The sequence below is a fragment of the Pocillopora verrucosa genome, chromosome 7 (genome assembly GCF_036669915.1).
Source record: "Pocillopora verrucosa isolate sample1 chromosome 7, ASM3666991v2, whole genome shotgun sequence".
In the NCBI taxonomy this organism is placed as follows: domain Eukaryota; kingdom Metazoa; phylum Cnidaria; class Anthozoa; order Scleractinia; family Pocilloporidae; genus Pocillopora; species Pocillopora verrucosa.
In genome coordinates, this window is record NC_089318.1 from 6,668,949 (window position 1) to 6,682,279 (window position 13,331).

Below are 13,331 nucleotides of genomic sequence, written 5' to 3' on the forward strand. Positions count from 1 at the left end.
ACCGTAAAGAGTTAAAAGGCTGAAGTTTCGAGCGTTAGCCTCTCGTCAGCTTCGTTAAGAGTTAAAAAGCTGATGTTTCGAGCGTTAGGCCCTTATCAGCTTCTTTGCTTCGACGAAGAGCGCTCGAAACGTCACCTTTTAAAGTCTTTTCGGTGGCCAATTTACGTTATCGACTCAGTTGATATTACAACTTAACCGATGCAGCGCCTTTCTGTCATGACTAATTTTGTACTTTTTGACGGTGAAAATAGAAGCGCAGGAATTTCCGATATGCGACATTGTCAGTATTACTCCACCATCAGTCATGGCTCTCGAGAAATCTACCTGCTGAAGAAACAATAGCAAATACGACATTAATGGGGGTTGGGAAATATGAATAACAAACACTTTTGTAGAGAGGCAATCTTCAGGGGAGAGTTTGTAAGGTCAATTCTATTTTAATGTTACAAACTCCGTGAAACAAAAGAACTACTACCAAAGGATTTCTTTTTTTGCTAGCTGATTTAAGACTGACTTCCTTTGTAGCAACAATGTTGTTGTTATTATATTTTGAGTACTTAATACGTCAGACCCCTTTGTGTAAATTATAAAAGTTGATTTGTAGAGAGGAACAAATTTGAATAACATTACCCCTGAGGGACTTGTTATGACACACGCACACACGCAATTTCGAATTCGCCGAGTCATCCGAACTCAGCTCTATAAGAAGACATCAGCTTGTAGCGGTCATTATTGCTTTTCTCCTTCTCAAGTGCGAAGCCACTTCGAACTTGCAAAGGAAGCTCGTTTCAAAATGGCTAAACGTGTGAGCATATTCGCAGCCTTTGTAAACGTGTTGGTGGCCTCTTCGATGGCTGCAAAATGTCCTGGAAACGCAAACTATACTTTGACATGGAAGGCCTCATGGACTCTTGATAATCATCCGAATACACCGCTTCCAAGCGGTGCACATTTCTCGAATCTAATCGGTTGTACTCATGGATCTGATTACATAATGTGGCGGAGAGGAATGAATGCTTCTGCTGGTGTTAAATCAGTGGCAGAACTAGGTAAGAAAACGAACTTTGTTGCAGTCGTTTTTCAGGTTTTTACGGATCATCTTATTCGAATATTGATCCAAAACGTTTTTTGAAAGACTTACCAAGACAATTTCCTCTCCTTGTCCTAACAATGGTGGCGAATATAAAAGTTAAAAAGGACATACGATCGACATTTCGAAAGTTCGCATTTGTTTTGCCTAAACTCTGAGCTCCTATAATGCAAACAGAAGTATTTTGAATAAGTTCATTTAGCCGAAGCAATTATAAGATTCACTTTCCAAGTGAAAGAAATCCCGACGTACATGAAAATGTTATCGACCGTTTCGTCTACGTGTTATAGACAAAGCGTGGGTCAAGATGGTTGGATATTGACCAAATTCTTTTTTTTTCGCGTCGAGGTCCATAAATACGCAAGAAGGAACGAGGCTAATATCCAGCCATCTTGCCAAACAAGCTTGGGCAATTAAGGATTTACATGGTGGCCGAGGGCTGTCACTCATAGACGTGAATTGCCAATGGATTTCAGTTTTATTTTGAAATGAATTTTTCCTTTAAATTTGATTTCTACTTTATTTTACTTTCAATCTTTCTTTTTCCTTTCTTTTGCAGTCACGTTCCATTTTACTTTCAGTTTTGATTTCTTTTTTTTTACTATTCAATCTTAGAAAAACTAAAATTCTGAGTGGCAGCCCTCGGCCACCATACATATCTTCTATTTTTCCTCGCTATTACGGACTCGTTAAAATAATTGCTTCGTAACTCGCATGTTATGAGCATTTTTTTTGTGTGTTAAATTAATCGTGTATGTTTTTGTTTTCTTTGTTTTTAGCATTTTTTTTTAAATAGGTCGTGTATATTCACAAGTAGTAAACATAGAAATACATCCATGGTGTGAAACTTGAGACAAACGATTTTTTGTTTTGATAGACATATGTGAATTAATACATCTCAGCGAATCATTTATCTTTGATGTTTTTATTTGTTTTAAGGTCAAACTGGAACACTCAAAGCCGAAATAGAAGCTCAGAAGTCTGCGGGAAAGGTGTGGCAGCTCATTCTGCCTGGGTATGGCCTTGGTGCAGTAGAGGAAAGGACCGGTATTCCAGTCAAGGTTACCTCCAACTTTTCAAGGGTGTCTCTGATCAGTATGCTCGCTCCATCCCCCGATTGGTTCATAGGAATTGACAGCCATGATCTCTGTGACAATGGCCAATGGCGAAAGACCTGGGACGTCACCATGTTACCACCGTATGATTCAGGCACTGATAGCGAGCCTTCGTTTATTGGCGATCAACCAACAGTGCCACCTGTGCCAATCTTCCGAATCAATCACACCATGGAGGGTGCTTTTAAGGCCGATGATCCCATCAAAAGCCTGGGGGAGTTTCGATTCATGCTTCAAGTGGAGACGGACAGCTCCGGGAACGAGAACTCGGCCGGCAAGGATTGTGTTAATTCGCTTATGATCGTTATTGTTGCTTCCATTCTGGCATTTTTGTTTTAGGGTGCCAAATAATTTAAGTTTTTTTTTCCGCGTCTTAGTGGAGTGGAGTTTTTGGCCTTTTTGCTAGAGAGCTGAATAGAAAACAAATAAACAAATGCGATTCATTTTCTTGAGTCGCAGATTCCATTCACTGTGAAAAGTTGGGGCTGGTCAACTGTGAAAAGTTTTACTTGATTCAGTAACTGTGGTTTCTTTTGGAAAACGTTGCAAGTTTCATTCCCCTTCGATCTTCCTCCATGCTTGTCACCGCATTTAAGTAAAAATGTTCACAGATTTTTTCAAGCACGCACAACCCATTTATCATTAAAACTATCAATAACGAATCTTGCGTGAACTGACATAAACCTGGTATGATAAATATTTCGGAGAGTTTTTTTTTAAATTTTTTTTTTACAGTTTAATGAGGGAGATGCTAGAAAATCTTCTTAGAGTATTATAAATGTTTCGGAGAGTTTTTTTTGCTTTGTTTTTTTTTTACAGTTTAATGAGGGAGATGCTAGAATATCTTCTTAGAGTCAAAGTGATCTTGAACAGCGGTTCTACCCCCCACCTCCCCCACCCCTTTCTCAATTTTGGTATTAGAATATAACAATTTCCTAAAACCTTCCCCGCAGGGGAAGTGACGTTGGAATTTTCGTGTGAAGGCAGCCATCTACGTTACGAGCCATAATTTGGTTTTATCAACTGAGTTGATAACTGAATGTAAATTGGCCACTGTAAAGAGTTTCTTAAGCTGATTTTCCGAGCGCAAGCCCTTCGTTAGAGCGAAATATCACCAAGGTTTCTATATAAACTTATCCCCCTCATTATTTTTTCGAATTACTAAAAGATGTGTAAATAACAAATAAGTAGACTAGTATTACACTAAGGCTACAAAGAAATGTTTCCTGGTGTCATTACTACAGTCAGTGTCATTTTTTTTACCGCCGTCGGGGTTGTTTTGTTTTTAGTCATTAATCATCAGCGGAATCACTAGACCAGTAAATGCGTTATTGTCTAAAGTGTGAGGTCAAAATAGCCGGAAATTGGCTGAGTCTTTGTGTGTGTTTGTGTTGTTATGGATCGAGACGAAGTTGAGGTTCTTAACCCTTTCACTCCCATAAGTGACCAAGACAGAATTTCTCCTTACAATATCAATACAATATCAAGCAGGCAGGTGATGAGAATAGAGAAGAATATTAATCATAGGATTGTAAGTTGATCCAATACCAAATTCGCTGAACTAACATCATAAGAATTAAGATTTTAGATATATGAAAATTCACATATTTGCACTGCGGTGGAAAGATGAAATTAGAAGATCCTCGCAGCTAAGAACACTACTGAAACTAGTAGTTGTAAGTAGGACCTGAAAAAAATTTCAGGCCCGTACGGGATTTGAACCCATGACCTCTGCGATACCGGTGCAGCGCTCTACCAATTGAGCTAACAAGCCAACTGGGAGCTGGTCAATGAATTGGGTACAAATAAACATCCGAGTGAATGAAGATTTTAGATATATGAAAATTCACATATTTGCACTGCAAATTTGCACACACAAATTTTTTTCAGGTCCTACTTACAACTACTAGTTTCAGTAGTGTTCTTAGCTGCGAGGATCTTCTAATTTCATCTTTCCACCGCAGTGCAAATATGTGAATTTTCATATATCTAAAATCTTCATTCACTCGGATGTTTATTTGTACCCAATTCATTGACCAACTCCCAGTTGGCTTGTTAGCTCAATTGGTAGAGCGCTGCACCGGTATCGCAGAGGTCATGGGTTCAAATCCCGTACGGGCCTGAAATTTTTTTCAGGTCCTACTTACAACTACTAGTTTCAGTAGTGTTCTTAGCTGCGAGGATCTTCTAATTTCATCTTTCCACCGCAGTGCAAATATGTGAATTTTCATATATCTAAAATCTTCATTCACTCGGATGTTTATTTGTACCCAATTCATTGACCAGCTCCCAGTTGGCTTGTTAGCTCAATTGGTAGAGCGCTGCACCGGTATCGCAGAGGTCATGGGTTCAAATCCCGTACGGGCCTGAAATTTTTTTCAGGTCCTACTTACAACTACTAGTTTCAGTAGTGTTCTTAGCTGCGAGGATCTTCTAATTTCATCATAAGAATTGTATGGCAGATAGTAAGGAGAATTACTAATTAGATCTTGGGAATGAAAGGGTTAAGAGCGCAAAAAGAAATAGGAAGAAAAAAGGAGCAAGGCTGATATCCAGCCATCCTGACCGAACAAGCTTGGTCAACAAAGGATCTATCGTTTAGCGAAAAGATTGCGCTCAAGAATGACTTGTTGATTTTCGGGCGCTGGAAAGGAAAACCAACTGCGATGGAATGTGCTCGTTTTTTATTTGACAAAGTCATTTCGAATTTCTATTGGAACTCCTTTTTCGACATTGTCCCAAAAGGAAAGCGGGATAAAAGCACGCAAGATGGGCCAATCTTGTCCCTTTGGGTAGACGTTTATAACATGGGATTCGCTTCACTTCACTGACCACATATTCTCTGTTATGAATATAATTCATATTAGTATTGTAAGATATTAGTTTTATCCCGGCAAGCTTCCACTTTTACCGTCACATTTCAAACACAAAAAGCAATAATGAATGCAATCTGACCGTGGAATCGTAAAGACATAGAATGTAATAAAATAAATGTAAGTTCATATCTATAAAATTATAAAAAAGATTCAAGCTTGCCCGACAGTATATGGAAACATTACTGGTTATATTCTGTATAGACAAGAGATTACAAACAGTTTATCATCTCTTGGTATAGATCTTGTCACGTATTTTTGTGTGCGCGTGTCTATGTCAGCTTTAATTTATTCCCTAAAAGGCCCTGGTGAATATTTTATTGCGTTAGTTGTTCTGGGTTTGTTTTGTTTTGTTTTGTTTTGTTTTGTTTTGTTTTTTTTTTCTGACGTTGGGATTTTTCACCAGCTTGTGGTGAACACCCACGCGTTCGTTTGAAATTCACGAATTCTAACAGGAAAAAGCGTGTTTTCTTTGAGACTGAAAGAAATGTTCAAACTCAAGAAAGCCGGAGATTTCAAAGTATGTTCAATATTTTGCGAAAACCTTACTTCTTGGAGAGATTATTTACCATTCATAACACGTTATAATCATAGCTTTCGGACGGAGGCTGATTTTAATGTCCCTAATTGTATCTTTGACGTCAAATTAACAAGTAAAAAAAATAATAATAAAATAAAAAAACGTTTTTGTCAGATACGTCAAAGGAACTTCTTGTCAGATTACAAACAATTCATTCGTGAGCCGGCTGCGAGTTGTTATGATTACAAACACGCTAGTTCCCATGACGAAATTATTACGATTGGCTCGTGAAACAAAGACTGAAGGTGGGCAAATTTGAAAATGTAAACAAAGGAAATGTTTCTAAAGCAAATATCTTTCCCACTTAATGTCACGCATTTCTAAGTTAAGATTTGCTGAGTCACTGGTGCTCTTCAAATTTAATCATCCTTTTAAAATAAAACCGGAGTCAGGCTAAGATGATAATTGTAAATTGAAGCAAGTTATAAACGGTCCTCGGCGTCGACTGCGAAAGTCACTCTGGCGAAGATGGCACAACACATAGGCACTCTCTTGGCTGTTCTTAGCGTTGTTGTAGTTTCGTCAACTGCAGTTAAATGTCCTGGGACAGCCACATACACATTATCGTGGAAAGCTACTTGGACCCGAGCAAATCATCCGAATACAGCCCTTCCAAGCAGTGCACACTTTTCTCCTTTAATAGGTTGCTCTCACGGTGCGGACTACATCATGTGGCGAAGAGGACAGAAAGCTTCTTCTGGCGTAAAATTGGTCGCTGAAAGAGGTTAGAAAATGAACTTTTAAATTGGTTTTTTTTAGCCATTGAACAAAAATCCCTTTTTCCACAAATTAAACAACAAAATAAAACTTTTTGGCGACGAAAAATTTAAAACGCTTCGACTTCCGTGATCGGCCGACCAGACAATGGAAATGTTGTTCGTTCAATGAAATTTTGTATGATCTTACTTCGTTCGTTTGAACGATGCGGATTTTTTTTCTCTACGTTTTAGCTTTAGTCAGTTGTAAGCTTCTCATCTGTAAGCGCATTTCCAGAAATAATTACTTTGTCAAAAATGTAGATCGTCTACAAATATTGGGAATAAAAATTTACAAATCATGACGTTAAAGGGCGTTACAGAATATTTGACAATTATTCGCCTCAGGCTCGGTGAATGTTTTTTAATAATCTCCGAGACGGATCCAAGGGTATTAGTCAACAATATATATAGATATATATATATTCATTGAGTCTAAGGCGGATAATTGTTTCAGTATAATTGTTCAGGTGCTTTCAAATTCTGTTTTAAAAAATCGTTTTGTTTTTAAGACCATTCTATTAAAATTGTTACGATTACTCGTATCGAGATAAGCAGCCAGTTTCCACTAGAATTTAACAGGTTACTCGATTAAATCAGCAAAAACTTCATATCTTTCTTTTGAAAAGTTTTAATCCAAACTGAATAGCATCTTTTGGCTCTTTAGCGTTGTATTTTCGTCCATGGCATCACTTTTTTTTGTGTACCATTGACAAAACGCGAGGCAGCCAATTTGAAATTTAGCACCCCAGCTGCAATCGTCTTGCGCGAGATGATTATGGCGAGATATGGCGCAATTCTCAACCAATCAGAGCGCACACATCTCTATTATTACCGGAGCACTAAATCAATTTAACTTCTTGCTTTCTGGTGATGTTAATCAGAACTGCGAGTGTAACCTCTCTGTCATGACTTGACCATTGTGCCTGTGTCAGGAGAGAATCATGGCAAGAGACAGTGAGGGAGAGTTGATTTTTCTCTCTTAAACTGGTGGTGAAATGTCACAGGAAAGTAGTGGCACCTTACCTGAAGAAAAATACCCTTGGAATTAACGCCTGTTGGCTGATTCAATATTTAGGAGCCTCACAACACCAAAAAGTGAATGAAGATGATATTCGATGATGATCAAAAAAGATTTGAAATATTGTGACGTTTTTCATAGGTCAAACTGGAACTCTTAAAGGCGAAATAGAGTCTCAAATCTCTGGGGGAAAAGCCTTGCAGCTCATTCTGCCGGGATCTGGGCTTGGTGCAGTGGATGAACTGACCAGTATTCAAGTCAAGGTTACCTCCAACTTTTCAAGGGTGTCTCTTATCAGTATGCTCGCTCCATCCCCCGATTGGTTCGTAGGAATTGACAGCCATGATCTCTGTGACAATGGCCAGTGGCGAGAGACCTGGAACGTGACCATGTTACCACCGTATGATTCAGGCACAGATAGCGGGCTTCAGTTTAACAGCGCCAATCAAGCGACAGTGCCATTCGTAGACATTTTCCGAATCACTAACACCATGGAGGGTGCATTTAAAGCCACAAATCCCATCGTAAGCCTGGGAGAATTCCGATTTAAAGGGCTTAACCTCACGCAAAGCCAAATGAATAACACCGTAATGAATTACACCGATGGCTCGGCAACGACTGTTCTGTATAAACCAACTAGTACCATGACTACGAAACTCTCACAAACCACAACGGCGCTGTACGACTCAGCCAGCAAAGATTCGGTTGGCCTGTTGCTCTTTATAGGCGCTCGTTTAATACTGGCTTGGCTGTTTTGAGTTAAAAACTAATGATAGAGACTACATAGAGACGATATCCCAGGGGTCTACCAGACGTAACATAAGGAAACGATATCCCACGAGTATATTAAGGGTGTACCAGATGTCATAGAGAGAAACTGACGCATCCCAGGGATGAACAAGCTGTTAGTTGTCCAAATCCTATTTGCGTAACCTATATGGTCCTAGCTGACTATCTGCATTAAAAACGTTCTTTAAGTATTCCGGAATCGTTTCATGAATTTCTCCGTTCCACGTATGCCCATCAGACTTACTATCTATTTGCAGAGTTGCACCTTTTGAAAAGATCTAGGTTAAATGTTGAACGTCAGCTGTAAGTCTTAGAATACGCTGTAGTTGGTTTTCTAAGTATATCGCTGAAGCACTTTTTTACACTCTTTTTTTTGTGTCGAAAGAGTTTAAACTGAGCAGTAGCGCCTCTTTCTTGTAAATCGTGCTTACACGGCGACTTCGGATATCGATAGTTCGAACCGTTGCTAACTTGAATCTCGCGCTAACTCAAATCAAAATCGATTTCCCCTGAGTTTCCGCCATTTTAGCAATTTAACCCTCGGTATTCCGAAACCTTGATATCTCGAAGCAATTTCCGTTTTCCTTCAGGTCATTTTCCACAAATTTTACCTTTGATAACTGTTAAACCAGGTTGCGTTGGTTTAGGGTACATTTTACTACCCTGCCTGTATCTTCCGATAATTCGAACCTTTTTCAATTTCCCTTGAAGGTTCGAGTTATCGAGAGTCGACTATATTTTCAATCTAATTAATGCCATCCGATTCAAATGATATTCGGACAACAACTGACCACAATCATGAGCCCACAATCATGAGCCCACAATCATGAGCCCACAATTTAACATCAGCGATCACACGAATAGAGTTCCACAAAATCACTCCAATGCAATTTTCCCTGAAGAAATTTTGCTGCCAGAATTTCTAGCGAAGTATAGAAATAACAATGAATCTGAAAACAGTTATATTTGGAGAAAAAGAACTGCGAGTACTCCCAATAAATCCGTCATCATCATTTGTGTTTATCTCTCGGTCTTGTTTTGCCCATCTTAGACATCTTACTAGTCAATAAAACTTTGAAATTCCGTGGCATATTTTCTGTAAATAACTACAGTCACTTGAAGAATTGAACTACATTTTCACTCCTTTCATTATAGACTACTGTTTGTTTTCATTAAGAATTCAATGAAAAATAGTCGTTTCCTCAATGTCATTTCCTGTTTTTTGTTTTGTTTTGTTTTTTCTTTGTCTGCATTTATAAATGGATTATGTCTACAGGGACGGCGGAGCCTATTTTCAATTGAATATGGAGGGGGGGGGGGGAAGAAGGGGAGGGGTGGGCTTGATAACAAGTGTCAGGGACGCGAGTTTGTTGGGGGATCTGGGGCCATCCTTCTTCAGAAAAGTTTGAAATCTACAGGCCCGGAAATTAGTGGTGTTTTCAACAATCTCCGTGAGGTAATTTGTCGAAAAGATTCCGACAGATTTTATATATTTAAGATTGTGGTTCTATTACATTCATCGTCTTCTTTTAATGTCTTTTTTATTCTTCATGCGTGCCTCATGCTAAAAAAAATTTAATTATCGTCCTCAAATGCACACAAGCAAAAGACGCATATACATAGTAGTATACATAAGCTTCAGTAAACTTTGGCCTGTTCCAGGTATTCAGCTCGTGGGAACAAGTGGAAGGCAGAGTGATTGAAGAAAAAAGCTACTTTCCAAGACCTCCACCGGTCATATTCCGTCTCCAGTGAGGGAGGGAAAGGCACGGATCATTAAATCTTAAAAATAAAAATTGTCTTTTTGAGGTCTAAAAACTAAAAACCTGGAAACTGTTTATTTGGAGCACAACGCATGCAGTTTGGTTCACCGCGGCGCGGTAGCACATTCTACATTACATGAACGTGATTCATGTTACTTATTTGAGATGCAGAGTAGCGAAATAAGTGAAGCCAAAGAGTATTAGCCAAAAAAATCATTTTTCCTCAGCCCTTGTGCCGAGCGCAAGAACGTACATATATTAATCTGAATCGACGGTAACCAGCCAGAACGGACCTTAACGGTCCGAATCTGAAAAACTCTCCCCATAGTCAAGGAGCCAGACCCAACAAAAGATGGTTTCGTTCAACCCACCTGACAGAAAAGGTTTGACAGTTGATTCTGATAGACCAATACCTGCTCTTTAAGATAAGATACTATGTAGTCCCGAATTGTGGTACCCCTGACGAGATAAATGAGGCTTTATACCATGACATGGCACTCAGCATAGAGACGAGGCTCAAACAGAAATTGACCTCAAATTTCATCTTCTTCCGCTAAAGTGCCCCAAACCTTTCTGGAAAAGTGATGAGCATGCACCTACCTACAATATGAGTGTTCACATGGTACGACAACATGTCACGTGATTATCACATGACTATTTTTTCGTCAAAAAGCAGCCTCTTTTGTCGATCCTGACATATTTCAAATCCTGCTGAGACTAGGGTAAAGGACTTATTCAGGCTTTTCATCATATGAGGATACAAAGAAGTCGTGTACTTTCGAATTACTTTAAAAAAAAAACATTTGGAAGTGTAGAACTCTAGAAAATCGACAATGTTAGTGCTGGTCTTTCTTCCGTCACTTTTTACATGGAAACGAGGCTGGAATAAAAGTACCCTCAAAACGGGTCAAATCTTTGAAAAAGTGGTATGAAAAAGATGTAAAAAAGTAATATCACAAGAATATAATTTTAATGAACATTTTTCTTATATATATTCAGATTTTATGAATATCAGTAGACTGCAGTGTTATTTCAACGTTCTTTGAAATATTTAATATTTTTTTCAACAAAACGTTCTATAAAGGCTATATACCGCCTTAAATATCCTTGAGCTCTGTCTGGTGTGGTTTAACGTAGTGAGCTTTAGTGGTTACGGTTGCTTTAGGAAAAATGAATGCCTTGTCTTCTCTGAAAGATAAGGAATGGTTCAAGCCATGGCAAATTGGAGTAACATCCAGCAAAAGTCATCCATGCGGACAGATAGAAACTGTTGGTCGCACTGAAACCAGGTAATAACATCGTTCCCAACAAAATTAGTTAAAGTAGGACGCCTGCCTCCGAAACTAACTTCCTCCATGGCAACTACATTTTGAGCAGAATCCAGTGATCGCTTCCACCAGGTCTTATGTTAGTAGGGATCACAACACCACTGGCATGTGCTCTCGCTAAGCTTTCATTTGCCAAGCTGGTCTCCACTTGTTCGATCTCTTCATAGGAAGAACAGTAACCCATTCTGTTTAAAAGTGTTATCAGTTGTTTGGAACCAGTTAAGTGCTTGACGGTCATAGCGAGACCTACGTGCTTAGGCAGCTTTACTCTGGCATGTGATGCACAATTAATAAGATCCTGCCCAGCTATTACAATCTTCCACTCATCGGTTGTACTCCTTGTACTAGAAGGTGAGTCGTCGCTGTACTGTTCTCCAGTAACAATCCACCTGATAAGCCAATAAAGGCTCTTGGGAAGAAGAGATTTTGCAGTATCCAAGTGTAAATCTCGGATGTCAAGTGGGTTGATGTTAATGCCCTCACATCTCAGCATCTCCCGCCTGATAATGGAAGCTATAGTGTAGATGTCTAGGAAACTGAAAGTTTCTGACTCTGGCTTATCCATGCTGATAGAGTTTGTTTCGTCACGTAATGGACGTAGTGCTTGCTGTATTTATAATATCAATTAAGGAGATGAAGCTGCTGAAAACAATTTCCGGTCTGGATTGTTGAGGTGACTGATGGAAAACAAGACATTCCTTAAAATGAGCCATCAATCGTGCTTTCAGCTTCTGCTTTGTGTAGCTACCTGCATCAATTCCTATCTTTTCCAGCTCCTTCTTGAACATTGCCAGCAAAACATTCATGTCGTAGGCTTTCCTTCCTCAATTTCAGGGGTTATGACTTTCAGAATAGTCACACCAGAGTAGACCTAATTTTCGACCAATATAGGCCTGTCTCAATTAAGGCTCAGGGGAACGCAGCAAGAGAGGAGAATCAAGCTTGTTTGAAATCAACATCCACAGTGGATCCACGCCAGTACCGAAGCAGTGGTCAAAATATATCTCAAACCCAAAGAACAAACAAAACTTAGCCGCCTTTCTCTATGAGTCGTTAACAAAGAACTTACCGGCATATTTAGGCCCTCAGCAGAAGGTCGTCCTAGGTGGAGGATTCAAGGATGGATTAAAAGCAGTGTGTCTAACTAGTGGTTCCGCAGTTGTTGAGCCAAATCTACGTTCGGATCATGAAGAGGCAGATACAAAACTTCTGCTTCATGCCAAACACGCTGCAGCCACTCATCCACGCATTGTGATACAATCACCAGACACTGATGTTGCCGTACTTTCAGTAGCACATTTTTCAGATTTAAACTGCCAGGAACTGTGGTTAAAAACAGGCGTCAAAGACAGACTGAGATACCTACCTGTCCATGAGATTCAGGCTTTCCTGAGGGAATCTTTGGTTCCACTTCAGAACATTCCCTCGCCAGACGAACATGGATGGAAGCTGGAAAATGGCAAGCTATTCCCTGTTCTGATGACAAGGAGTCCTGCCTCAGAAGGCATGACGGAGCTAACAACATGCCGCTGCACAACTTCAGAATGTAAACGTAGTTGTTCCTGTAGGAAAAGTAACCTCTCTTGTACGGAGGCCTGTTTATGTATGGCAGATGATGGATGCTGCAATCCTCTAAATGAAGAGTTGTTGTCTGACAATGATTCTAGTGCCTCTGACACTGAGTGACATTTGTTGTTTTTTATGTCAGTCTGCAAATTACATGTACTTATCAGATCATTACCTCTCCCGATACAGATCCGAACAAGGGGCCGATAAATTAAGGTTTTGACTGTTGTTTTACAATTCCGATTCAACGATTCTTTAGTATGCGACAAAGATTGGTAAAGATAGCAAATTTCTTAGGGGGTAATTTTAAAGACCTAAGTGTTTGTAAGACAGATTGTCATCAGTGGTTGTAGTTTACACGTAACGAAATTAGAACATGTTGCAAACTGGTATCTTTTTTACTTACAAAATGACATCACTGAAAAAATACCTACTGCTTTCACATTGTGAA

At 39.4% G+C, this 13,331-nt stretch overlaps 2 protein-coding genes across 2 annotated transcripts; both read left to right on the forward strand.

Annotated features, from left to right (window-relative positions):
* The first annotated feature begins 643 nt into the window (after window positions 1–643).
* Window positions 644–2,867, forward strand: LOC131781876 (spondin-2). Its single transcript, XM_059098592.2, has 2 exons — window positions 644–1,049; window positions 2,030–2,867. The coding sequence occupies exons 1-2, from the start codon at window positions 647–649 to the stop codon at window positions 2,542–2,544; spliced, it is 918 nt and encodes a 305-aa protein (XP_058954575.2). The 5' UTR covers window positions 644–646; the 3' UTR covers window positions 2,545–2,867.
* Window positions 2,868–5,963: 3,096 nt separating this feature from the next.
* LOC131781875 (spondin-2-like) lies at window positions 5,964–8,414 on the forward strand. Its single transcript, XM_059098590.2, has 2 exons — window positions 5,964–6,382; window positions 7,576–8,414. Exons 1-2 carry the CDS (start codon window positions 6,127–6,129, stop codon window positions 8,190–8,192), a joined length of 873 nt encoding a protein of 290 aa, XP_058954573.2. The 5' UTR covers window positions 5,964–6,126; the 3' UTR covers window positions 8,193–8,414.
* The last annotated feature ends 4,917 nt before the right edge of the window (window positions 8,415–13,331 follow it).

Coding starts and splice junctions, on each gene's coding strand:
- LOC131781876 (XM_059098592.2), top strand. CDS start 647: ATGACACACGCACACACGCAATTTCGAATTCGCCGAGTCATCCGAACT. Junction 1,050..2,029: donor TAAATCAGTGGCAGAACTAG/GTAAGAAAACGA, acceptor ATTTGTTTTAAG/GTCAAACTGGAACACTCAAA.
- LOC131781875 (XM_059098590.2), top strand. CDS start 6,127: ATGGCACAACACATAGGCACTCTCTTGGCTGTTCTTAGCGTTGTTGTA. Junction 6,383..7,575: donor AAAATTGGTCGCTGAAAGAG/GTTAGAAAATGA, acceptor CGTTTTTCATAG/GTCAAACTGGAACTCTTAAA.